At 38.9% G+C, this 27,395-nt stretch overlaps 1 protein-coding gene across 5 annotated transcripts in view; it reads right to left on the bottom strand.

Moving 5' to 3' along the window:
- The window catches only part of FAM169A (family with sequence similarity 169 member A), a 35,434-nt gene that overhangs the window by 7,756 nt on the left and 283 nt on the right, over nt 1–27,395 (bottom strand). Inside the window, exons 1-10 of one of the 5 annotated variants that reach the window (XM_074570593.1) lie at nt 20,061–20,168; nt 19,548–19,660; nt 12,370–12,505; nt 11,416–11,515; nt 10,322–10,407; nt 8,755–8,926; nt 5,156–5,335; nt 3,727–3,858; nt 3,420–3,520; nt 230–284 (exon numbers count right to left, since the gene is read on the bottom strand). In XM_074570593.1, the coding sequence (XP_074426694.1) occupies nt 230–284; nt 3,420–3,520; nt 3,727–3,858; nt 5,156–5,335; nt 8,755–8,926; nt 10,322–10,407; nt 11,416–11,515; nt 12,370–12,504 (961 nt within the window). In that variant the 5' untranslated portion in view covers nt 12,505; nt 19,548–19,660; nt 20,061–20,168. Of the gene's footprint in view, nt 1–229; nt 285–3,419; nt 3,521–3,726; nt 3,859–5,155; nt 5,336–8,754; nt 8,927–10,321; nt 10,408–11,415; nt 11,516–12,369; nt 12,506–15,983; nt 16,085–19,329; nt 19,390–19,547; nt 19,661–20,060; nt 20,177–27,395 lie in introns of those variants that run through there. The other 4 variants (XM_074570589.1, XM_074570594.1, XM_074570590.1 and 1 more) reach the window with 4 other exon arrangements.

The following is a 27,395-nucleotide window of genomic DNA, read 5'->3' as shown; positions in this document are numbered from 1 at the left end:
TTCACTGTGGTATTTTTCTGAACACACACGCATAATATCTTTACCAAGACTCCTAACAGTTTTAACCAAAGTCCTCTAAAAGATTTATGGGTTGAGCCTCAGCACCTCAGAGGGAGGCATGTTGTTATACACTTTGCAGATGAATATGGTAAGACTGAAAGCAGTAAAAGACCCTGCTAACCTGTTAATCCACAGTAATGACAATACTGTTAATGAAGGTTATTTTTACCTTTAGATGTGCTTGCATGGACATCTATTGATTCTTTACTTTTTTGAGAGTCAGCCTGTGAAGCAAAAGCAAAGTTAATATTATTCCAAAAACTTCTGAATTGATTGAAATACCTTCATCTCTCTATCCGTGGTTGCACTCACTATTTCACAGTAGCTAGCCTATGGAAGAGCAGCTACAACCATTCTTAATTTTGGATACTTACATCCATGTATCTTATCTCTCAATGGATTTTTTTTTTTAATTATTTTTATAAGGATGAATATTTTTTTTCTGCATATTACTTTTGACTCCAACCCAGAAGACAAGACTTGAAAGTAACCTGTCATTATAAACACCACTGCCAAGTTCTTTTCCTAACCATTCTATTTATAACAGGTGTCCACATAAATTAAATGCTAGAAGTCTTTGTTTTTTGTTTCCCCTTTCTGTATAAACCCAAGGGACTCCACTACAGTAGCTGACAAAATTTAACAGGAAAATTTTATTTTTAAATTTGTATTCTACTTTTTAGTCTTATTTTTATCATGGCATGCAACACAATATGGCAGCTCAGGCAAAGAAAAAAAAAAAGAGATCAGACAAGAAAAAACAGAACTGAGTGACTCATTAGTAATGCAGCTTACACACACAGTCAGCAGAAGAGGCTGCTTATGTCAGAGTTCCCTCTCTCTAGAGCTCTCTTGCCTCTTGTTCTTCCCCACCATCCCAATATTTCCATTTTTTTCTTCAAGTTACCTAAGGACTCAGTGGTCAAGCACTTGATACTCTGAAGTGGGTGCAAGCTGTACACTTTAAAGTAAGGTTATGCACATTTCTCTTTCTTAGCTGCTGGAAGTAATCTAGAACTGGCAATAACCAACATCCAGGTGTTCTGCCACCTTTCCAGCCTCACTTACAGTACTACCCAAGAATGCCAGCAAGAAGTGGCCATATCTAGATTCTGCTGCTTGAAATAGTTTCAAGTGAATCTTAAATCAATACAAGTTTGTAGACTAATGAAAAGTTATTCTAGCACCAAAACACACAAAGTAGGAAGCATTAAGTGAAAGGTAAAAATGAAAGTTGGGAAATGTTTTTTCCTGGTTTGAGGGAAGGTGGGGTGTTTTGTTTGGTGGTCCAACAGTTTTCAAAGCATTGCAGAACTGCATATAGATAGCACAGGTGCCAAGAAGAGAGCTGCCAGCAATTCTACCAAGCTATGAGGAGCTGGAGCACTTCGGTATCTACCATGTTCCTCTTCTGGAACAGGGCAAGAGACAGGGCTTGAGTTCTTAACGCAAAGCAACAAAAGTCATAAGAACTACTATCCCTCTGTTATCGTCTACAAGTATATCCATACAGCTCTACAACCAAAACATATATTTTTTTGATCATTTTGATATGATCATTACTGGAATATGAATCTAGAACTCAGTGATGATGCTCAAGACACTATTACAAATGAAAGACAATGAGGAATTGTTGCTTCTGGTAAGTTAGAGACTAAAAATATCACTACTTTGCTGTCAATTTTGCTTTAGGAAATGCTAGTTTTCTCAACTGGGAAAAGGGATATTTGATTTACATTTCAATCTGAAGTTTAGATACTGTAAAATTAGAGTATCAACTCAGCCATTATTTCCTGTTTTTAATTAAAGCATTGACTTCTATGAGAGCATGGTCATGCCAATACTACAGACAGTCCTGAAGCACAGAAATACACATTCACTGTACTTGGAGTTACAAGTTATTCCCAAGCACATTCTGTGTGGGCTCAGAACACAAATGAGATAGAGGAAGAACTTCATAATATTCAAAGACACAAATATATTCACAACTACATGTCGATATGTAGCTGAAATCTGGCTGATATTTCAAATACATGCAAAGAAAGCTGCAGTCCTTCTATACAGACAGTGTATAACTCTGAATGCAAACTAAACACTTTCCACTGTATTGAACTCTAATGTGAATGTGCGTTTCTATAAACACTTTTCCTCATTCTCCCTACTCTTACAATGACTCTACTGTTCAACAGTCTTTCTAGACAGTTTAATCTCCGGGCCAGTTGAAATACTCTCCCTTCTCTAAATTGCTAGCGAACAGCTCAAGTTATGGACCCTGACAGCTGTGCCACTGATCCTCTATATTCACAGGGACACCCCACCAAAAAAAAAATATGGTATTTTTAACCCCATCTTAGTCATCTATGTTACATCAGTGGGAAGAATAACATTCACACAAAAAAAGTAAGAAAAGTATGTGTCTTGTATACATGAAGCGTGGACTTGAGCCAATTCAATTACAACAAGATGGACAAAAAGCATTTCTTGTACTTTAGGGGGTTTTTAAGCAACAACGCTAACCAAAAAAAAAGTATCACTTTCTGGTAAAAGCCATGGGTTCTGTCAGACTGGCTGCAAGAGATACAGGAAGTACAAGCTCTCTGCATAACCTATGACTGTTCTTTGAGAACTTGAAACAGAAACATCAAGTAAGTGTAACACATAGTTGATCAAACTTATGTGCTGAAATCCTTAATTTCTTAAGTTCAGAAATGTATTATTTTGTAGAAATTTAAAATATTTACTGAACATAAAGAACAGGTAATTAAAGTCAGAAGAATAGGGCAAGACACATTATATGAGTATAGAAAACTTACAAGCTCTTAAGCCTTTTTAATCATAGAATTGTTTAGGTTGGAAAAGACCTTTAAGATCATCAAGTCCAACCATTAACCTAGCACTGTCAAGTCCACCACTAAACCATGTCCATAAGCGACACGCCTAAATGCCTTATAAATACCTCCAGGGGTGACTCAACCACTTCCCTGAGCAGCCCCTTCCAATGCTTGACAACTCTTTCCATGAAGAAATTTTTCCTAATATCAAAGCTAAACCTCCCCTAGTGCAACCTGAGGCTGTTTCCGCTTGTTCTATCACTTGTTACTTGGGAGAAGAGACTGACCCCCACCTCTCCACAACCTCCTTTCAGGTAGTTGTAGAGAGCAACAAGGTCTCCCCTCAGCCTCCTTTTCTCCAGGCTGAACAACCCCCGTTCCCTCAGCTGCTCCTCATAAGACACATGCTCTAGACACTTCACCAGCTTTGTTGCTCTTTGGACAAGCTCCAGCACTTCAGTGTCTCTTTTGTAGTGAAGGACCCAAAACTGAACAGAGTAATACATGGATGACAGTTTGTGTACCCACATTTGGCTGTGTTACTAGATCAGTATTCTGTCCACTTGCTTCAGGCGGCTGAAAATTATCAACTGCTTGGACATTCTTATTTTCTTTCTTTGAGGCTTGTGCTGTTAAGATTTACAAGAGGAAACAGGAAATCAGAAAATTACAGTACCTTTATATAATAGTTAACCACTACAAATATGATCTCACAGTTCTCAAGACAAAATCTTTCTGCGAGTTTCCATGGGCAGTGTTCACAGGAGTCACTGCTGAACTTGTAGCATGTTCAGCTTTTACAAAGCATCAGAAAACAATAAAAAAGCATCCATACCTGCAATTTTGGGCATATTTTCCTTTTGGATCATAGACATAATATTTGCTCTCTGGAACCAACAACCTGGTCCCTGCACTTCCCACAAAAGTTTATGATCCTCAGGGTACTTCTCAAGATATCTCTTACAAGCTGAACAAATATAAGAAAAAACCACTATATTATATATACTATATACTCAGCTGTACCTCAGTTTTTAAAGTTCATCTGAAATCAAACTAATTTGTCATCTTCCATCATATACATCATACACATCATATACATCATATACAGCACAGAAAGAACTGTTCAACAAAACAGTTAAGTCTGAAACAAACATATTACTTTACTCATCCTTCTCAAAAAATCCTTTCTTCAGGTTTAAACACTTTCCATTATTATGGTAAACTGCAAACAAAGACGGATGGGACTTTCTTCTTCTTCTCTAAGCACCCACTTGAGTTTTAAAACTTCACTGGTCGCTGTCCCCGCCAATCACAAGGCCCAAGCCAGGATGGAAGGGCTCTCAAGCAGAGGATATAGTCAAGTGATTTTTGCCACCCCATGTTATTATAACACACTCTTCAAAAGTACTCTGTGAAAATGCAAACACATCACCATTGCATGGCTTACCACCCACTCATTGTTCACTTCTGGAATATTTTCTTCTCTGCTCTCTCTGCACCTCTTTTCTCCCAATACACATACTAAACTCCATGTGGAGAGGCAAGCTTTGACGCTATTCTGTAGCAGTTACCCAGAAAACTACCATTTTTCACAAGATTCAGGATTGATGTATAATCTCAGTGGACAAGATCTCTTGACCAGGGAAATGGATTAGTCATTAAATTCTGCTCAGTTTGCTAGTTGAAGCCTAACAAACCCGGCCTAGCCTTGCCTGAACATAGTCCCAAGCAACACTGTTTCCAGAATGCATGTCATTTCCTAGATAACATAACCCTCTTGGGTTGCTAATGGAAGGGACTTAAGGATTTTTCTTGTACACTAGAACTGTGCTTTCTTATACCCGAGTTAAAACATAGCCTAGTATGTCCATTTGACCAGAAGTTCTGAGAAAGCATGAATTAAATGACCTTGTGAGGCTTAAGAGTGAGCAAAAAAGGTGCTACGGAGAGAACAAACACTAAATCACACACAAAAACACATCAGCCTATCTGGAGGCTTGGGGGGTTACCATGGTAAACTTCACTGTAGCAGAAAGCCATCAGAGATCCAATAATCTAATCTCACATAGAGGATTAAAAAAAAAAATCTAATCAAAAACTACTTCACCATCTTAAATAAATCAGAATTTTTAACCTTCATTGAAGAGCAGAACATTTAATATAAAACCTGAGCATGCAGCCACAAACATGGGGCTTGAACGACAGCACTCATTTGGACACGTAAAGAAAGCACAAAGAACAGAATAATAAATTAAAGAGATTGCCTGTGTACGTGAAGGCTGACAGCGGGTATCGCAGGCCGAGAGCACGTTCAGGAAAGCATTTCACAAAGTCTTCCAATATGATTAGCCCATAGTCTTTCCCACGATGCCTTCTTCTCACAAATATTGTGTCTAGCACTGACATCTTGTAAGTCTTACTACCATAAGAGCTACAAGCACTTCCTGAAACAACAGGAGGGGAAAAAACATCCATCACTACATCAGCATTGACGTGCCGCAGCATGGATTTTAGCATATTCAAATAAAGACTTCAATAATTTATAAAAAGTATACCAAACTCTAATTGTTACTCGTATAAAATTATATTAAAAATTATAAAAATAATTTATAACTTTCATTAGCAATAAAAAATTGGGCAAGCTTCATAAAGTTGCCAAGATATATCAATATGATCAATAGGTTAAAAAGAGTTTGCAGTACCAGAAAAGAATAGCAGAGATAGAGAGGAAAGGCTTGCTTTGAAATATCACTACACAATTTCATAGGAAAACTATACTAAAAATGAAGCTGAAAGAGGGATGAGGGAAGAGGAGATAAAATTCTCGAATTGCACTTTTATGTAGATTACATCACTCCTCAGAACAAATATGAAGATTATGATTCAGCTCTTGTTGAAAGACTGAAACAATAATTCAAATTTTTTCAAGTGAAACTGCAAAACCTCCTAGGACACTTTACACTGTAATTCCCCCATAAACAACATGTTATCCATAACTAAACAAAGATGAAACGGACAGTCACAACACACAGGTACTTCAGTATCAGAGGATTCAAAGGGTAGCTATGGACTCAGTGGTGACAAAGGGATGCCCTATAATGGCATTAGATAGCACATCTTCATTTTTCAAGCAGGAAAACGTGGGCAGAGATGTTACATTACTTGGGTACCCTTCAGTGTACCAGTCAAGTTCCACCACTCTTTCCTCACCATCTGTTTGCAGAGCTGTCTTTCTCCACATACACTACTCATTTGGAGAATACAGCACACAACCAAACACAGGTGAAATACTGATAATGCCTAGAAAGATTAGCCTTCAGTGTTTGCTAACTCAGGCGAAGCAAACTAGAGGGCATCATGAGAAATTTAACAATTGCATGAGTATAGCAAGACTTCAGTGTCACATACAGAAGTGTCCCCCATTCCAGACTAAAAATAGAACCAATACTCTAGTTTCCAGCTCAACAAAAAACACTGCAATGTACATACAGCTTCATGACCACCACACTACAGCAATTTTGACATTAAAAATAATACTGAGTTATACAAATTATGCAGTGCATAATTCCTTTAAAAAAGAAAGAAAAAAGCCACAAAGAGATAACAAAGACAACAAGAACAAATTAGCTGGTTGCTTTCCTACCTTGATTGCCAGACCAGAATGGGTCAGTGACCCAGACAGTTTACTATTTTATTTTTAGCAGTTTGCAAAGGCATGTTAGATGGGAGAAGCCTCCAGCGAGCTTCCAGTACCATCATTAATTCTAAATTAGTTAACCCCTTCTAGAGACAAAACAAAAATGCCAGACTGTTTCTCCTTGATCCAAATACTGATATTCTACAAAGTGCTAAGTGTGCTAAACAGCCTACCCAAACACTAAATTTTATTCAGTATTAAATGAAAAACACAATAAATTCCAAAATAACTAAAGGGAAATGATAATGTTTTAGAAAAAAACAAACAACAGAAAGTCTGGAACATTAAGAACAAACTTGCCAACTCAAATGTAATCTCTGAAAGAATGCACGTGTGGAAGAAAGGGAATCTCTTCTTGTAATCACCAGGAGTAGCTAAATCTTACACCTGTGAACAAAGTTTCTATGCTATGCTACAAAAATCATAGAATTTTGGCAGGGACCTCAAGGATCATCTGGTCCAACCTTTCTTGGCAAAAGCACAGTCTAGACAAGATGGCCCAGCGCTCTGTCCAGCTGAACCTTAACAGTGTCCAATGCTGGGGAATTCACCACTTCCCTCAGGAAATTATTCCAATGCCTGATTGTTCTCATTGTGAAAAATTTTCCTCTTGTGTCCAGTCGGAATCTCCCCAGGAGTAACTTGTATCCATTACCCCTTGTCTTTTCCATGTGGCTGCTTGTAAAACAGGAGTCTCCATGTTCTCTGTAGCCACTCTTTAAATACTAGAGCATAGTAATAGGGTCTCCCCTAATCCTTCTTTACTCAAAGCTGAACAAAGACAGTTCTCTCAGCCTTTCCTCATATGGCAGGCTTCCCAGTCCTTTGAGCATCTTTGTGGCCCTTCTCTAGGCCCTCTCCAGCCTGCCCACATCTTTTTTGCATAGCAGGGATCAAAACTGAAGACAGCATTCCAGGCGTGGCCTGAGAACTGCTGAGTAGAGTGGGATAATGACTCCTTTATCTCACTGGTGATGCCCTTGTGGATGCAACCCAGCACCCTGGTGGCTTTCTTTGCCACAGCAGCACACTGTTCACTCACAGTGAGCTTGTTGTCCACCAGGATCCCCAGGTCCCTTTCCATAGAGCTGCTCCCCAGATGGATAGATCCCAGCCTGTGCTGCACTCCTGGATTATGTTTTCCGAGGTGGCAGACCTTACGCTTGTGCTTGTTGACTCTTGTAAGGTTCATAAGGCTTCATAACATTTAAGTTATTATCCTGGCTTCATCTGGGATAGAGTTAATTTTCATCCTAGTACCTGCTGTGTTTTGGATTTAGTATGAGAATACTGTTGATAACATATTGCTTTAGCTGTTGCTAAGTAATTCTAGTTCTGCTAAATTCACATGAAGTCAAGGACTTCTTCAGCTTCTCATATAAGCTGAGAGGGAGCACAGACAGGACAAGCTGGCCAAAGGAGCATTCCATACCATAGATGTCACGTTCAATACATAAATGGGGGTTGGGAGGAATCCATTCCTCAAGATGGGCTGGGCAATTGATCATCCGGTAGTGAGAGCAATGATTACTATGGGTCACTTATTTTGCATATTCTTTTACTATTATTACTATTATTGTTGTTATTTTTTCTTCCATTACTGTTCTACTAAGCTGTCTTTATCTCAATCCATGAGATTTCCCCCCCCCCCTCTTTTTTTCTCCCTCTTGTCCCTACCCTGCTGGGGGGATGGACGGCAGTGACTGAATGGCTGTGTGGTCTGAGTTTCCGGCTGGGATTAAACCACAACAGTGACAATGACATCCGATTCTACTATCATTTCAGATAAGCAGGATCTCTGCATTCTGGAGCTAGGTCAAAAAAAACAAACCAAAAAAACCAAACCAGAAGAAAAAGCTACAAAGCACAGCCCAATCCAACTGTAAACAATTTTTCTACAGAAAAAAAAGAAAAAAGCTTTGGGGTAAACCTCATTTCTACAGTTTTAAAAGTGTTTTGTGGAATATGAAGAACTTTTAGACTGCTACAGCACATAAGTATTTAACATAGAAATTTTAACAGCAGTCTGACCTCTTATGATTTCAGTAAGACACTAACTGATTAGGCCTAAAAGGCTTGTAAAGTCTACTAAACACAATATTCTTCAAATAAACTTCCTACCTCCCCACCTCTATCCCCAAGTCCCACAACATTCAAGTGTTTTACCTGCAGGTTTAACAGAATAGAATCCAATAGCCTCTCCTTTTTTCCACATGATCTTAACATAGTCATTGGCACCATGACAGAGAAATGGGATGTCATTTCTTTCCATTTCTTGTGTCCGATAGATGATTCGATTCAGAACATAGAGAACAATCCTCTCTCCAAGAGACTTCACCTAAGGAAATACAGAAGAACATTTAAGAAGAGTGGTCAGATTAGTTAATACTCACACATCAGAGACATTATTTTTCATAATTGCCAGTGAACAAAGATGCAGATGGAGTCAAGAGGAGATGTAAGTGCTAAAGCAGAATGAAGCTCTGGGGTTTATTTAAGGGCAAGGTGATGCTTGGAAGCTACAGCAATAGGTTAAGAATTGTATAAGAATAATAAAGAACTACCATAGATATTTCACAACTTCAATGTCATTCCTAATGCAATGGGTAAAAGCTGAGAGAAGTGCTGGGAATGGAGCAGTGGGTGGAATTTTTTTTTATTTTAATTCAAAACTATTTTTGGATTTAAGAAACAGTCACCAAACAATAGCAGTACAGCAGCCTTAGAATTCCCACACTAGCAGGTAACTGGAGTCCTACAAAGGAGAAATTATGAGCCTCAGAGTGTATCAGGACTTGGCACACATCAGGACATGATGTAGTGGAAGAACTAGTTACAACAGTTTCTGTGGCATGAAACAAGGAACTCAATATCCTTTTCTCTGTCCTGCAGGATTCCTTTTACATATGAAATGTAAGTCCACCACTGTCCTACCCACTGTGAAGGAAGAATGGAGGAATAATGCTCTCTTCCCAATGCCTAGAGTCTCAGCTACTCTACCTGTAAAAGATTTAGCTTTCCTGATTTAGTCACCATCATACCATTTAGAAGGCCATGAAAAAAAAAGGCTACACACCAAATTCTCTAGAGTAAATTAAAAAAAACACAAAAAGATGAGTGCCCAGATTCCACAAGCAAGTAGATACAAATTACACTCCTTGAAAAATTTCCAATTTTGGAAAAAGCCCTCAAAAATCCCTGTTAAATACATGTAAGTAATGGTAACAAAGGTCCATGATGAGCAATAAAGCAGATACCAGGCAACTTACTTTCCCAAGTCTCATGTATTGCCACTGCAAGACACCAGCTCCACCTTGCCTCTATCAAACAGGTTCCCAACAATATTCTTATCTTACTAGTCTCCTGATAAGGCCAATAGGTACTGCTATGGTACAATCCACCACTCTAAAATGTTTCAATACAACCAAACGTATGATTCTTTAAAGAATAAAGAAAAAAACTCTTAACATAATTAACATTTAAGCAGCTTACATATGAAGCTACTGTTCAAGTCACTCTTGCTCTAGATACTATCTTCACAACCAAGTTCCCTTCCCCATTGACCTTCCCTCCCCCAGTACCTATTCCTCTATTCCCATTGACCTTGCTTTTGACACAAGACAGCCAACTAATTTCTGAATGAAATGAAAAAACGTGACGTCTCACACACTAGCTATTTGCCATTACCTTGAAGGATAAGAATAATTGCAAGGCGAATGTTGGTGAGCTTTACCTGATGAAGCCCCTGTCTAGTAGGGACAGATGTTTTCACAATGTCATCAATTGACCACCATCGGCCATCAAGATACAGGGCCACAGCTTGAAAGAAACACGGGGAAATAAAAAGTTAGTGATTCTTACCATTCCAAAAGAAACATATTAAAGCTGCTAAACAATTGGGAATAACACTGTAGAAACCAAGTTAAGTACCTTCTAGTTGGCACTACATTAATGCAGCCCTTACTACCCTAGCACAACAAATGTGGTGTTACACGCCCTCCCATATGCAATGCTTCCTAGTCCAACGCTTGTTTGAAAACTGAGAACAATAAAATCAAACACAGTTTTTGTGCAGTATGACATCCAGAAACTGTTTTTCAGACATAAGCGCTACCCTTCATCACTGTGCTTTAGCACCTTGTTCCCCTAAAAACTGGGCCTGCTGAAAGGAGTCTCACTCTTACATGTATTTTAGTTTTGGGTTGCTAATGGACATTGATATTGAAACTATGCAAGTTTTAGGGAGTTAGATGAATGTAAAAAGGCTGATGGCCATGTGATTAGCAATCAGGAAGAGTTCGATCTATAGGCATTCGTGGCAAACTTGGCAATCCTATACATGGCATTAAATGTAAAGAGAAGGAAACACAGAGGACTGGAAGGGAGAATGGGAGGAAAAAACCCAAACCAGTGAGATGTCACCTTAGCCAGAGCTATGTTAGAACCTAAAGCTAAAGAGAAATTTACACTTGATGCTGATCAATCACTGGTAAAAAGCATCTGAATTAATGGGTTCTAAGAATGCTCAAAAAATTCCTTTTGGAATAAAAAGATCAAAATTTAGATAAGCACCTTGTTAGTTTGCTACATATCTTCTGAATTCAGAGGGTCCAGTTCTATTCCAATTAACACGCAAAGTTCTATCACTTGTGTATATGAATCCACAACAAAATAATAGTATGGGAACAAGAATGCAGTGAACAACAAATGATGCAAAAGTGGCAAAGTTATGAGGTACACTAGCATGGAATGAGCAAGGGCCTGGCTACATGTATTTGTCACACAAAAAGAAACAGCAACACAGAGATTAAAGTCTTAAAATGAAACCTGTGAACAAGTCCCTTGGTGCAAACAAAGCAAGAACTTTGTGTGTCTGTTCTTCACCATAAAGAGGAACGAAGCCCACAGTTGACAGCCTAATAGGAATCTGAAACAAGAGTGTACAATGCTCCAATAGGCTCTTGCTAAAACAATACTAGTAAAATATACAGAGAATGTCTACCAGGGTAAGCAAGATGAATGCTGAAAAACAACTGCTTAACAGTAACTATACAGGATAAACATCAGAATCCAGCCCTTACTTTAGACATTTCTTCCTAAAGACAGACTACATTAGAGAGAGCTCTGACTCCCAAGCGCTGGCAAATTTAGCTACAGTAATTTATACTGTTACAGCTCTCTGCTGTCAGCAGTTTGTGTTTATGTGCACAACTGAAATAAGGTGTACGAAGAGCCAGAAGTATGTTCACTTCAGCTACCCCAGCTATGAATGCTGTCAAAGCCAACAGAAGAACAAGGCAGCAGTCAAGCACAGAAGCAAACTGGGACAGTTAAACTGCTGTTTGTTAACACGAGCCCTAATGTGCTAAGATGGGAGGGCTGGATTCAAAAGGGGTTTTTTTTCCCCTTAAATTGCACACATTTTAAAAATTCCAAAGTTGTCTGCTTGATTTCCCCTCAGAATCAACATAAGAAGGGTAAAAGTTAGTGCTTTTTAAGAAAGCGTTTCACTCATCAGTTGAGATTTTAATTTTTTTTTAAAATTACTTAATGCATATAGATCCATTCCCTAGAAGCAGCAAATAGTCACTGATGCCCAGATTTAAACTCAATTACAGAAGGAAAAAAAGTAGAACTTAACACACAAATAGGAACTCGGAAAATGCAAAAGCTTTGCTAAAATAATTATGTAATTCAATAGTTATGGACTGGATATTTTAAATCTTTTAAATCTACAAGTATATCAGGAAAACCAGGACTAAAGTATTTGCTGGTTCTTACTTTCCTGTGGTCTGGCAGAGTGAAGAATTCAACATTGTTTGGATTCCTATACCGAAGGTCAGTCAAGTATTCCTCTCCTGAGCTCTGCAAGTCCTCATGACTGTAGCTGTTCAACTTATCCACAGGGAAAGTCATCCTTTTGAGAAATAAGGAACATTATTACTGTAGGTAGTTTGAGAGATACAATACACAGTTTATGAACTTATTCCTACTAAACTACATTCCTAAAAATAATTAAGATTGTCGAGCACCCCCCTCTGCTGCTCTCTAGAGCCCTCTATATCCAAGAGAGAAAGGAGAAGTGCTCCGGGCATTTAATTAGGATGGTGCCTATAACACCCAGCCTGTAAAACAACGCGTGAACCCAATCTGGGTTTATAAGCAGAAAAGGATGGGTTTAGCCCATAGATCCCCCTAGACCCAAACATGTCCGATTTCCAACATACACGCACACGTACAATAGACCGCATGCTGCCTTGAGGTAGCAGGCTCAGTTACCTCCCCCACTGCTGACATTTTGAGGCCTCATATTAAGCAGTAAGTAGCTGGTCAAATAAAAAGTAAACAGCCCAAAAGATAACAACAAGAAAAAGAAGTTCATTTAATTTAGGGACTTTGCATTTAAATCCATCTCTGAAGAAACCAAAGCATTGCTCAGAACTTCTCTCAGCAATTGACCAGTTACCATGCCTACCAGCTGGTTGTTTCCAAAAGCATTTCAGCTGTGATCAAGAGATGAGACACACTCATTAAAAACAAAGAGCACACAACAGACCGAAGAGACACTTTACGGCGACAAGACAAAAACTAAAGCACCAAAGACCAAAACTAAAGCTCCTTGAAAGCTCTTAGGTTCAAATTTTCCTTGTCAAAGCAGCATCAAATTAAGGTAAGAGGATCTCCTGGAATCCACTGAGTGGTCTTCACCTAAGGCTCTTCCAGGTCTATAAAAATTATACACAGAAACAGCCCCCTCAGCTTCTTTCAAGCTGCAGCCCAAACTGTTGTAAGGATGAGCCACCACAATTTCACAAAAACCTGTGCTGGAGGAACACAGGGATCTCTTGATCTGCCTCACTCAGCTCTCAGGAACTCATCACCCAACTCTCAAAAACAAAGCTTTTCATAGGGCATTTACAATTCCTAGTCTCCACTACGGAGTTGGTTTTTTTTAATTTTATTTTAATTTCTAGTCCCCAATGATTTTTTTTTCCCCTTTATCTCCACTTTTCTCCTGGTAATCCACTATTCAGTGTTCTACTGACACAGGTAAACCAAATGCAAAAGAAGTTTTTATTTTAACTTATCTCATACTGATTAAAAAGACAGCATTTTAAGAGCTTCTTAACAGCAATAATATACAACTATGAAGTTCCTTGAATAAATGAGACTGCTCCTTCTACAAAAAAAGATTTTTTTTTCCTGTTAAAGTTGAAAAACAAACTTTGACATGACTTCATTGGCATTTACAACTGCTAGCTTTAACGCTTTTGCTGATAAAAACACTAAGGTTTTCCATGAATGCTATCATTTAGATATACACACACATTCTCCACAGCAATCTTCTTCCAAATTCAGCTCATTCCTTCTCCTTATGTGTTATTTGTATTTTCTCCTGCCTTCTCACCCAGCCTCTCACATTCCTCCTGCTATTGCTTGTTGCCCCTTTCAGATGCTTAGCTGTATCTCTCAATTCCCCACCTGTTTCTTCCCACCTTCCAGGTGCTGCCCTTGCTAACAGGGCAAAAGCAGGCAAGAGATGCCTGACACCAGCCAACTCCACTTGCTCCTCCTGTTCACAGGCAAAGAGACTTCAAGAGCCACAGGCAAGACAGCCAGAGGAGCTGCTGCCCAGGGAACGAATTCATCCTCTGCTGGTCTCCTCACCTCTAGCAGATATCTTTTACCCACCCATATTACGGTTCTGAAACACACTGCGATATTGTAGTACACGTAAACACACTAGCTTGACACAAGTATGTCACAAGAGGAACAGGAAGAGAGGTGAAGTATGAGACTACATGCCGCTGCTTCTACAACAGGATGAGGATTTAGGACCCGGTTAGCTGCAACAGGCCAGGTAAATTCTGCTTTAAGGGAATACAGACACATGAAAAACACAAAATTTAATTTTCTAGATGCTGGCAGAAAGGGGAAACCCCCTCCCCCCACTATTAAAGAAATACCTAGGGTGCTTGGATAACTCTGAGAACAACAGACAACTTGAGCTGAGCTTTCATTATTATGTGACAAAGAGACAAGCAAGCCACTGAAAGCCTCTAGGTAATAATTCCTGGCATTTTTTTAGAATGAAATAGTGCAGGACCAAAACACAAAACATGCAATAAGAAATTCAGCAGATTATCCGAGTTCCAACCACTACACCACTATGTAAACAAAAGCAACAACCATATCTCTGCTTATAAACAAAAAAGATAAAAAACCTCTTTTCTGCTAATTAATAAATTCATTGAATTACCCTCAAAATCATTCAAAGGCCTCCTTTTTAACTGTTTAGGTTAGTTAACACTTTCATAGAGCATACTTTGATTTTATCCACTCCCAACTCACTTATATTAGTCACTTTTGACTTTTCATCTTGTATCATTTACAGAGAATGGGTTATGCAGAAAAAAAACCAAACAATACAGAGCAATCTTCAAGACTGAACCAAAGAAAACCTACTCAGCATCCTTGCTAAATTACCATCTATCATTTGTACCGTGCGTCAGAGTAGACATGTAAGGTAACAAGCTCTCAAACACTTGTGTGATGTAATTTGTCTCAGTTGATGAGATCAGGAATATTTCACAACATTAAGTTCCCAAGAATCCCGAAGAAATCAGTAACTATACACAGAAAGTTATCAAATTGCATTAAAAGCATTAAAAGTGATGAAAGGAGAGTGTCCCATGCCAATGTGAATAAGCAAGTAGTTCAACAGCCCAAAATGCAAGCATCTTCATTTTGAAAGGCAAAATAACCTTTCAAAGACAGACCAAATGGTTTCCAATATTAATAAAATAATAAATTTCCCTCGCAAAAACACAACTGGTTTTTCAGTGTCTGTCATGAAGTAAAAATTCAGATGGCTCCACATCTAGCCAGTCTCAAGTAATGCAAAAGAGGGAAAGAAGGTAAATATAAAATAGCTTTTCAGTTTTCCTTGAAAAGAGCGTTACACATTTTTCTTTGCAGAGGCAGCAGGAACAGCACAGGTCTCTGCCACACAGTCCCTCATGCCCCTTTTTGTCATCTAAGCCTCCATGCTCTGCACAACTGTAAAACTGTCAGGTCAAATCCTCGTCACCATCCCCACATATCGCGGGACCGTGTTCTGCTCACAGGGTACCACTCCAGCTGGTTAGCAAACAGTCAGGCCGACCAGGCACATGCGATGTAGCCTTAAGCAACCAAACTCATCACTACCATTTGTACAAAAGGCATATCTGAAGTGTGTATTTGAGGGGGGTGAGGGGAATAAAATTTAGTTTATTTTTTAAGTGAGGCAAATTATGCTTTTTGTGATTCTAGTGAAAGAAAATAAAGCTTACACTCTTCATAATGGTATCATTTCACATAATAGTATTAAGGATTGTTTGTAATAAACTCACATTATCAACATTTGCTTTAATGTGGAATTGTATCACTTTCCCCCTTGTCAACATTATGCAAGTCACTACGCGAGAAACGGCACGTCCTTTTTCAGGAACAGCTGCAGCACCAGAGGGTAGTAGAGATCAATTCAAGGAACACCAACAAAAACCACATTTAACAGGATGAGCAAACACATTCCTGTGCAACTGACGCAGTTCACAAAATCTTTATTACTAAAGCACTAAGGTTTAAAAAAAAAAAAAAATCGAATGTAGAATAAGCGGGCAATGTTGCAAATTGATTTAATTATAAACGATAGCTGCAACCCCTATTTCATCTTAGAATTGCATAAAGGAGAGATGAACAGTACATGCAGCCTCCAGCTCACACATGGATTTCTGCAGGAATCGAGAGATCTGTTTGTTCCCTTGCAGGCCCTCAATAGAGTGCCCCTGAACAGCAGAAAGATAAGAAGCCAAAAGATATGTTGTTTCTTACAGCATGTCAGGGGGCTTAAATACAGCTTTAAACTGGTTTTGGGTGCCTTTATCTCAGGGGAACTGAAGTCTAAGTGCTTAGGCTGCCTGACGAGGATTAAAGGAATCGGGATGAATTTCCAGCTCTCGCATAGACACATTACTTGATCTCCCTGAACTCCTCATCTACAAAATGTAAATAATCATTACCTCAGAGAGACCAGCATGAGAGATACTTCACCCAGATCGTGAGATACTTAAACACAAATTGTATCAAAATTTGACAAGTAGTGGAAGTAGACAGTTACTTACACAGCACAACTTAACTGCACAGCTCATTTTCCTTTAAAAAAAAAAAGATCACAAACAAACCACCAAAGACTTTTCAACATAAACTAACTTGGACAGATAAACATGCCTGGTATAACAAATAATGTGCAAAACTAAATCAACAGCTACACAGCAGGTAAACAATCTTCAGATTTAAATCTGTGTTTAACAATAAATAATTATAATTTAGTGTCCCATTAAAATTTGAATTTTTGAGAACAGACACTGGAGTGCTCAAGCCATGACCTCCAGAACTTTTCTGCTAAACCAGGACAACTAATTGAGCCCCAGCCCGCTGGACACACATGAGGTCCAGTCCTGTAATGAAGTACTGGCCTATCCAGGCAAAAAGTAAAGCGCAGTAGTGCCTGACCTAAACTTTAATCTATTTAAAGAAGCGCTGAAGCACTGGATCACAGAACTCTTCAAGGACTGCCATGCATTTCTTTTGAATCATCACACACCTTGAACTAAATTCTATATTAAAAAATATAATCCTACCATGATCCCCCAGCCTAGCGATAAGCTACACCTGGGGCAGCATCATGAGAAGAGACATAAATAACAAACTAAATATATATCTCCCTATATACACTAGATGCTGATGTTCCAGAGGAAAACAAGCCAGGACTGCAGAGGTTCCAAGCCACGATCCACAACCAGACCTGATGATGCACCAACCAGCAATCACCTTCTCAATCAGAGAATCTCAATCTGTTTTGCCATGTTAGTTTCCCACCTTGCAATGTCTAATTGCTGGCTTGGTGAAAGCTGTGAACCTACATAAAAGTAGGGAGGAAAATAAATTTTTTTTAAAAAAAGTAGTATTTTTAGTCTTCTAGCTTCAACTACAAAAAGAAAAAAACCACATCACATCTGCCACTTCTAAAATTTTTAAGTTCTACTAACACTAATTCTATTAACAGAAAAATTACATAAATGTTTCTTTGCTTAGAATACCAGCTGTAACATACACAAAACATTTTCATTGCTTTTGTTTCTTCTTTATTCAGTATCACATACTTCAAATTGGGAGGGGTTGTTTTTAAGTGTTGTTTTTTCTTGTTTCTATCCAAATAGAGTATGAAACATTTAAATAAATAAAAAAGTTTTTTTTCCTTTTCTAATATAAAAGTAAGTAAATTTTAAACTGCTAAATAAATTTACATGCTAAGATAATTAATCATTTAAATATGTATAGAGAATACTTATCTGGTTTATTATGAGTCTTTTAGCTTGAAGCATATTGAGAAAACCTGTCCCATAATTAACAAGCTTTTATGCTTTATAAGTTTCCCCATCTATTAAAACTTTCTTCATTTTAATTTGTAATGTAGTATATGAAAACAGAAGATATGTTTTAAACACTAGAATATATATTAGGATTTCTTGAAAACCATATACGCTTGAAGAAGCAACAACAATACACTATTTGGTCTGCCACATTGAACACACAACTCAAACCCTCCTCACTAAAGTAACAACATATTTAAAAGTAGGTTTTCTTGGGTTTTAATTAAAAAAAGGTTGGTTTTGTATGTTCCTAAGTAGTCTTCAAACCACTATCTGCACCATAGTATTAAGTCATATAAATATTATTTCCTGCAGTGTGTGTTTTGTTCACATTTTTAGAGGACATAAACACATCAATCTTAAATATAAGCTCTTGCCAACACAGATAAATTTGCTCTGGTTTAGGCTTTTTTTTCCTCAAAGGAAAAAACATTTTATTTTTTTTTAAAGGAACACAAAACCCCAAATAACATACACCCTATAAAATCCCAAATAGAAAGTTCTTAAGGAAACACAGGACAGTGATCTAGAAATTGCTGTCAACATCCACCAAGAGCTCTGGATTAATATGCCAACCACATTAAATGTAATCTGCTTGAAGCAGCTTATGCAGCTCTGTTTTTCCTACCAGAGACAAATCAAAGCTGTTGATTTGAATGCAAATAAACAAACAAAAATAATCAATCCTTTCCGTTCATTAATTAGCTGCCACAACTTAATTTTCTTATGTAATACAGAATTATGAAATCTATATAAAGGCTCCAACTCCCCAGTCCTGTTATAAAACACAATTGCAGTGGAGATCAGCAAGAATTATGGCCAAAATATCTACGTGACTGGGTTCAAGCAGTGTCTTCTCGAATGAAACATGAACAAAGACGGAAAAAGAAAGGGTTCTCCACATTAAAAAAGAAGTATTTCCATATGATTTCTTTTCAATTAAAAAAATAATTAAAGTTTGAAAAATGTATTAATTTCATTAAATCAAAATACAACCTTAAAAAAAAAGTATCTGAATGTTCATTCTACAATTAAATTATGCAGGATGTTCTAACACATCATAAAAAAATATTAGTATTTGGTAGTTCTAAAAGACTAAACTGCAACCAATATGTACTAACATAAAACTAGATACTCTTAGTTAAGGTATAAGCAACAATAAGAGTATTTTTAATCAACTGGTCGTTAGATTTGCAGAAATCATAAACTCTGCTAACAACTACATAACGATATGGCTTTAATGAAAGCAGGACAGCAAACTTACCCAGTCATCAAAACTGAGTTGACAGAGCAGTATTAGGGAGAATATATTATGCAACTTCACTTTCAAACCCACCTTATGTAGGTAAGGTTCTTAAGCATATGCCTGATTAAGCACCTATGTAACACCACTGGCATTTTGCTCAAGTGATTAAAATTAGGTATTTGATTAGGTAGCCTATTTAATCGAAGAGTAAGTTCTTAGGTCTACAAACTACTAACCTGCTAGTTGCATTTTTCTACAGTCTCACATTTTAATGAGATCATCTCCTGGTGTCTTGAAGAGCACTTTCTTCAGTAGAGAGTTTTGGGAAATTAATATGTACACATGTTTACTACAAGGAAAGCATGCCAGAGATTTACTACATTAAGTTCAGTGTTTGAGACAACTGAAAATAGCCACAATTAATAAATCTAAAATATGAGTTTTTCTTAAGGAAAACTTTCATGCCTTCCCTTTCAGGTTCTCAGATTCGAGGTGAGTATATCCGTACACAAAACAAAATCCATTCCAGTTGTGTTTGAAAATAACAAACATCTAAAAGACAGAAAAATAGTCTTAAATGGTATTATTACTTCCTGGATCAGCCTCTCTCTCACACATATCTGATCTCTCCTGTGCTCAGCACACCCTCTTCTCTCTAATCTCCCACGTTCCTGTATCTCCGATAGATAACCTGCTTAGCATCTTAAAAAATAACACCAAACCCCACGCAGGTACCCCTAATGACCCACCTTTCCTCTCTGGTCACTCCTCTTTCTCCCTTCCCTGCCTCAGCAGCTCAGAGCTGCTGTTTTGCAGTCTCCAGCTCAACCCTCAGCTCCCTCCAATTTTGCTCCTGCATCTTGTACCCCACAGCATCTGCTCTTAAAGATCCTCAAGGCCTTCCTATAGCTCAGCACTTGTAGCCTACACTCAGCCTCCCTCCTCAGGTGGCTGGCCACCCACCTGGGATCCATCAAGCCATGCTGCTCTTGTCCCTGCTCATCTTCCACAACTCTGCATCCCTTAGTTTGCTTCCTGTTTCTCCAGGCACCTCTTCAACAAGGCAATAAGATATGCCTCCTCTCTGATTTTCTGCAGCTTTGAATGCCACTTGCTATGAAAAGACCATCCCCTACTCCCACTTGGGACACATTTTTCTTGGCTATGTGTTCAGTTTTCAAACCTTCATACCTTCCTCTTAACATTATCCCTCTCGTTTGGAAGGGCCACCTCAAACACATCTAGTGATTTCAGAGATACGAACAATAAAGCAAGCTCTTGTCTTGATCACACTTAGAAAAAAACCCACTGAATCTGGTCCGACAGCTGGTGGACTAACCTAACACTGCAGCGAGACTGACGTTGCAGTAACCCTACGTACGTATTTGCATCTATTTTTAAAACACTTGGTTGTGCTGTCCTCTCCCTTATCCCCACAACTGGGGCGGACTTCAAAGCTGCACAGATCAGGTCAGCCAATTGCAGACACATGTTAGCACAGTCTAATGAGCTCATCAGCCAAATGGCAGCAACTCTCTTTATGGCTGCTTCGAGAATATTCCACATGCAAATTCAAATGTGATGGTGACTATGGTTACTAATGGTGAGCAGCAGGTCATTTAGCTTTGCAATTACAGCTTTCATACCCAAGGAGTTACTAAAACAGTTGTCTGAGCTACAACTATGCCACATGAAGCCTGTGGATGTCATGGCTTTCAGCAGAGAAGCTGCAGAAAATTCAAGAGTTAAATATTATTCAAGCTCTTTTTATCTTTTCTAAATTATCTGTAGGTGTTTTCTTGGTTTCATTTTGAAGTCATTTGCAGCAGGAGAGCTATAAGGACACTTATAACAAAGAAACCTGCAATTGTCTTGGTTTTGTGGGTGATTCAAATGAAAATGCAGAAAGGGGATTAGAAACCAACACGGGGTCTTCCCAGGAGTAGGGGTAAATCACAGAAGGGAAGCAGGGAAAACAAATAAACAACAAATCACTGCCAGTCTACCCTAAAACTTTCTTGCAGACCAGCAAGCACACAGAACTGAGAAGTTTCAGAGTCTGACTATACGGCCTACAGCCCATTTACAATAGCTTGAGGATCAGAATCCAGAATTCAGCACTACAGTACAACATATTTGGAGCAGTAAGAATTTAAACCGTACTGTAGACTAAGAATTACGTTTTTTCCAGAGAGGGAACAGGCAGCTATCTCCCAGCTGTTATTACAATTACCTTCATAAGTTGATAGATGGTTAAAAATATGATGTTTAATATAAGTGAATTCTGAATTTTACCCTATTTGTGCTCAGTGTTCTACAATGTACAACAAAATGATGAACTTCACAGGCAATGTAGTTTGTGGACTTACCAAAACAGGCTTGATCAAAGAATACCAGAAGAGCTAGGGACACAGACAACTAGAAAGAACTATACCTTGACTTTCTCAAGGGAAAGGTAAAGTAAAAGTCAGACGACAAGAATACCACAGACATCAAGAACAATGTTCAAAGGAAGTAATCAGGGCTTTCCGACAGCACACTTGGGCCACAGACACGATGACGAAGTCATTACTGTCAGTCTGAGCTCAGTCGTTTTGTCAAGAGACATTTCAAGTTACCATCCCAGGTGACAGACACCATTCTCATAAATACAGTGGTAGGTGTAGGCATTTCCATATGTCCATGTAAAACAGCAGCAGTACTTCCTTAGCTCTACAAAGGCCACACAGACAGACTACCCCTCTCCAGCTCACAGCTGGACTCAGCAATGAATGTTTGTCTTCCTCACCCCATCTTTAGAAGGATGGAAAAAAGGCACTCATGAACTAAAACTATAAAGCTAGAAGGAAACTCGATTCTCTGAAAAATAAATATTCAAGAAATGCAAATTCAAACCTAGCATCAATGTGACTAATAAGTTAGGAAAGAGTCACACATCTTGTAGGCTACTCCAGCTAGGAGAAAAAAAAAAAATAAGCAGCAAGGTCTGGTATTTCTTGTTTACATAGAAGTTCTGTTCCCAAAACAAAGGAAGACTAAAACATCAAAAGAGTATTTAATTGCTCAGAGCTCTCAAGAATCTGTTCAGACATCAATTGACTGACATCCCTCTTCTCTAGGCTTTCCAACAGGACCATACAAATTAGCAGCAGCTTAGGGCATACCATCTTCCCCAAAATTAATCGCTTCTCCCCACTGTCCGTACCTACTGCCATCAGAACCACTATTTAGCAAACCCTTTAGCAGGTAGAGCACATTCCTGAGCAGCTCTGCATTTGCCTTTGTTTCCAGCAGTCTCATACTTGCAAATGGTTCATTTTTGTTTGCCACAACTGCATGGATATAGCCACTGCTGTTTTAGTTCAGCCTATCACAGCTGCATTATAAAAAACTCATTTGTTAACATGTATTCACTAGCTATCAGTAAGCATGTTACCACAGGACTAAAGTTCGATGTCTGAGAAAGTTAGAAAGAATGTCTCTCATAGCAGAAAGGAATGCACACACAACCTTCTCCTGGGTGTCACCCTGTCTTTATCTCCATCATCAACCATCCTGACATCCTTCCAGGAATTTACATGCTTCTGTGACTATACCGCACTTCCCCAGCTTCTCACTGTAATACATGTTTGTAAGATTCAAACTTCTAAGCTACACCTCCTAGCACCTAGGCTATCCGGCTATGGTTGTACTTGAATTTTTGGAAAAAAATGCCTTAAAAGCTTCAATAACTGATCTTCTCTAGAAATACAGACATTAGTGGCTTGTTAGGGGTGGGTTTAGAACAAAGATAAGCAAGTTAATCATACCTCTGAATATATCACCGTACCATACTGTATGAAAACCCGGAACAGTATTAGCACTGCTAACTCATGATCTTGAGGATGAAGTAGTGTTTGTCTTTAAGCCACAGTTGCAAGAATAAGGTTTGTTACCTCCCGCTTCTTCAGAAAACTCCTTTCTGCAGCTTCAGAGTAAAGGTTGACAACATAAACTCTCAATGCTGTAGTATTAAAAGAAATAAAATACTCCAACATTTTAAAATGCTTTTGTCTGTGCTGCACTGTAATAACATTTACATCATTATTGTTAACATCCCCAACTATTTTATCATTATCAACTCATAAATCACGCAAATTCCCCAGAGTTACGATTATTGCTGGCTACTTCTACAACAGTTGTGAGAAACGCTATTCAAGCTAGAAAGCCTATTTGCAGGATTTGCCACCTGCAAAAGGGATAGAGAAGAGATTGGTCTTCTAGCAATACATTTGCTAACCTAAACGCATTTCACATTTTTACACCTGGTGCATTAGAAGTATCAAGTCCGTTAGGGTTAATGCAGCATTCCATACCATTCCAAGGTCATTGATACCCAGTGCCTGGGAAGAACCAGTGCAGCCGCAGGCCCATAACTACAGCTGTGTTCAAACTTCTGAACAGGGTGTATTCTTCTTCAAGCACTGCCTCAGGGGCTACTGATTTGACACAGACCGCACCTTTACCAATTATTCTCCCTCTTCAGTGATCCAGAGAAAATAAGAAACCTATTTAATTACCCTTACTTTACATGTTTTGATGAAGCCTAGGATAAAAGGGTAACAGTGAGTTCAATTCATCCTGTCCCAAAACCAATTTCTAACCGTAAGCAGAAGGGAGTCACTGGCACTATGAACACACAGGTTCCCTGTTCTACAGTAATAAAATCATAAGATGTTATTTTACTACAAAACAAAGTACAGGACCAAGAGAGGAACAACTCAGATTGGAAAACAAATCAAAAATCTAAAATGCTACTTTGAATAGCTGTACAACACACAGTTCAGTACACAATCAGACAAATGCATCTTCCTAGATTTTCAACTCAAGGAATCATTTAGTATATATAGATGTATTATTTAAAACACTAGTAGGTTTTCCAGTTAACTCTGGAAACTAAGAGATACGTTAGTCCTGATAAGTCTCATTGATTTCAGTGAGATTTTAGGGAAGATTTGACAGCTCATCGCTCTTTTGGGACAGGATTCTTTTCTATATTTTAGGGAGATATTTAAAAGCTTCTTTGAAATCTCAGGCTCACTGAAGAACAGCAACTAAATTTATAATGATTAAATAAATACATGCTATCACATCCCATTGTTAAAAAAAAAAAAAAGAAAAAGTCAGCAACAGCAGACAAAACTGCAAGAATGCCAGACAAGAGCTATCAAGACACTGAATATGCCATTTCTGTCATATTTAAAACAATGCAGTAGCGGAAACTCATTAAAGCAAGCTTTTCCACTCAGGATTGTTTAATCCATGCCGTAACAGCTGGAAGCAAAAGTTTCAGAGGAGGGCTGAATTTTTCTTGATTGGTTTTTTGAAGAAAAACATTTCTATTGTTTGAAAAAGTTTTTTTCATTTTTAAACAGTTTACAAAATGATCACCCAAGAGACATTCATTGATAAAAGCTCTTCCAAAGAAAAGCATGCACTTCTACTACAGCTGCCCCAAACTTTGTATTTCACAGATCAAAGGAAGACTACGGCTTCCTGGAATATATAGAATAGCTATACATCAGCTAGAATAAATAGCTGATAGAATTTGATGACTAGGTTACAGCCCTGTGAGTCTGGAGGAGGGTATTTATCTGTGATGAAATGAGGTGGTCATAACGTGAATGGAAAAATATTTAAGGAATATCTGTGTGAAAATAAGCACATACATTACTTCCACTCTAATATTACTATTTGTATTTGAAGTTTAGAAACATAATTGGTAACACCTTTAAATGCTTACTACTACTTGATATTCATTGGTTGCTACGAGATAGATATTGACACTAAACTTTATTATATCTAAGAATGTAAGCAAGTAAAGGGCTCTTCTACTCTGATGACTTGCTCTAATATCACCAAATTCCATGTTCTTCTTTCAGTGATTTTCATAGCAATCATTTACATTTTTCACATTTAAAAATGAAAACAAAAGCATTAATAAGTGTCAGCCTTTACACCGAAGTGAACTTCCTCCATCTTTCACTGGCAAAGATTCTGCACTGTATAGGTACACAATTACAACTATCTAAACCAACCTGCACAGATAGGATATTTGGATAAGGAGAATTTTAAGTTCATTCTGAGTTGTGTTATCTTTACAGTACTAATAGGCATTAAAAAAACCACACCAAAAAACCCCACTGTTTTTAATTATTAAAGTGAAGAGACATTATCTGCCTTAATACGCACACAGAAGAAATAAAGAGTACCTTCCAAGCCATTTCTCAGAGTAATGACTCTTTGTAAAGGAGGTCATTATGAAACACTTCAGAAAGTCTTGGTACTGGGTGTCTTGATTGCACATTGCTTGAGAGAGTATATTGGAAAAGTACAGTAGAATCCCATCTTAATTACTTATCTTCCACAACAGTAAAGAAAGCCACTGTAAAACATTTGCTTCCATACAGAGCAGATGCTAAATAAGATCAGACTGGAGGAAGGGGAATAGGGAAGCAACTTAAACACTGCTCCACTATATCAGAGTCTTCAGAAGCTTTTCATTCATAAAACAGTGTTGAAATTGAGATGATCATTGTGGTTAACAAACTGTAATTTAAACATTTATAGTATAAACCTCTCTCTGAACTGATGTTTTCCCCTCTATGAAACAGGTGCTAAAAAGTTTTCTTATTAGCCACCATTAAGACAAAAAGCGAGAAGTTCTTCAGTATCTAAATCAAGCAGAGATCAATTAAACAATAAAGGTGCCCATGTGGTTAAGTAAACGGAGTGAAGACACACTCAGTTCCCACAAGAAGTGTTTGAAGGAGAAATGAGACCATGATCACGCTGATCTGCAGCAAACTTCTATAGGCTCTCCAGTGAGGCAGCGCTGATTTTATTATACTGATCACTCTGCCAGAATATTTACTCCCCTTAAGAAGTGGTGGTTTATATACCAGACTACGACCAATGCTACAGCCCAACACACAAAACGAGTATCTGCACTTAGTTAGAAAGAAAAACAAGCTCCCACATCTCTCCTTCACACACATACACAAAAAAAACCCCAAGTATCAGCCAGATAGTGTTTCCACATCACAGGCTACTTTACCAAATTTCTCATTATTAATACTGAAAACTCCACAGCTCAGAAGAGCGCAAAGATCACTCTTCAATGGTTTCTTTTAAATAGGATACTAATATGTATATAAAATCATTAGTTAGTACATTTTGTTCTCCATTAGTGCTAGTAAAACCTTGTGCTCTAGCTCCCAGCGTAACCCACCTTCTCAGGTTGTATTTAATACTCCATAAGCAGGATAGCAATCCTACGTCAATGGGTATCTTTGGCAAGATGTTTTAAGAGACAAGAATGTCTCTTAAATGTCCCTTGTTTTAAGGGAGAAGAATCAACCCTACCTCAAAAAAAAAATGTAAAAAGACTTCAGACATCACATACAGGAAAACACTAAGAGCGTGTGTGTGACTGTGCATGTCCACATGTATTTGCACAGAGCCATCTTTTGTGGGAGGGATTCACTGTAGCATTGCAATTGTTATTTTTCATATAGATATATAAAGGTATGCACATGCATAATAGATCTAATATACATACATGTGTGGCTATAACGCACAAACTGCAACGCTACAACAGATGCCCCCACAAAAGATGTCTGGCCCCAGCTAACACGGGGTCACCTGGGCCAAAACTCACACCAAACTTGGCACGTCCAAGCCCCGGCCCATAGCCCGCGGAGGCCGGGCGAGGCCAGGGGCGGCGGACCCGGCCGAAGGGGGGGCTGGGCCGGCCCCTCCGCCCGACAGAGCCGCCTCCGCCCTCCCGCGGCCCCCCGCGGCGCTGGGCTCGGTGCGGCTCGGCGCTGCTACGGCCGCGGTGGGCGGCAGGGACCGGGCGCAGCCCCCAGGCAGGGAGCGCGGCGCCGGCGCGGGGTGGCGGCGGGGATGGCGGCACCGGGGTGCACCCGTCCCGGGGCCTGCGGGCGGGGGGCCGCGGCCGCTCTGTCCCGCCCACCTGCCTCCCGCTGGGCAGCGCGCCCACGGGCGCGGCGGGCCGGGCCGGCCTCCCTTCCCCCGGTCTC

Source organism: Larus michahellis, chromosome Z (assembly GCF_964199755.1).
Source record: "Larus michahellis chromosome Z, bLarMic1.1, whole genome shotgun sequence".
Lineage (NCBI taxonomy): Eukaryota > Metazoa > Chordata > Aves > Charadriiformes > Laridae > Larus > Larus michahellis.
This window is presented reverse-complemented; position numbering and strand designations above follow the sequence as displayed.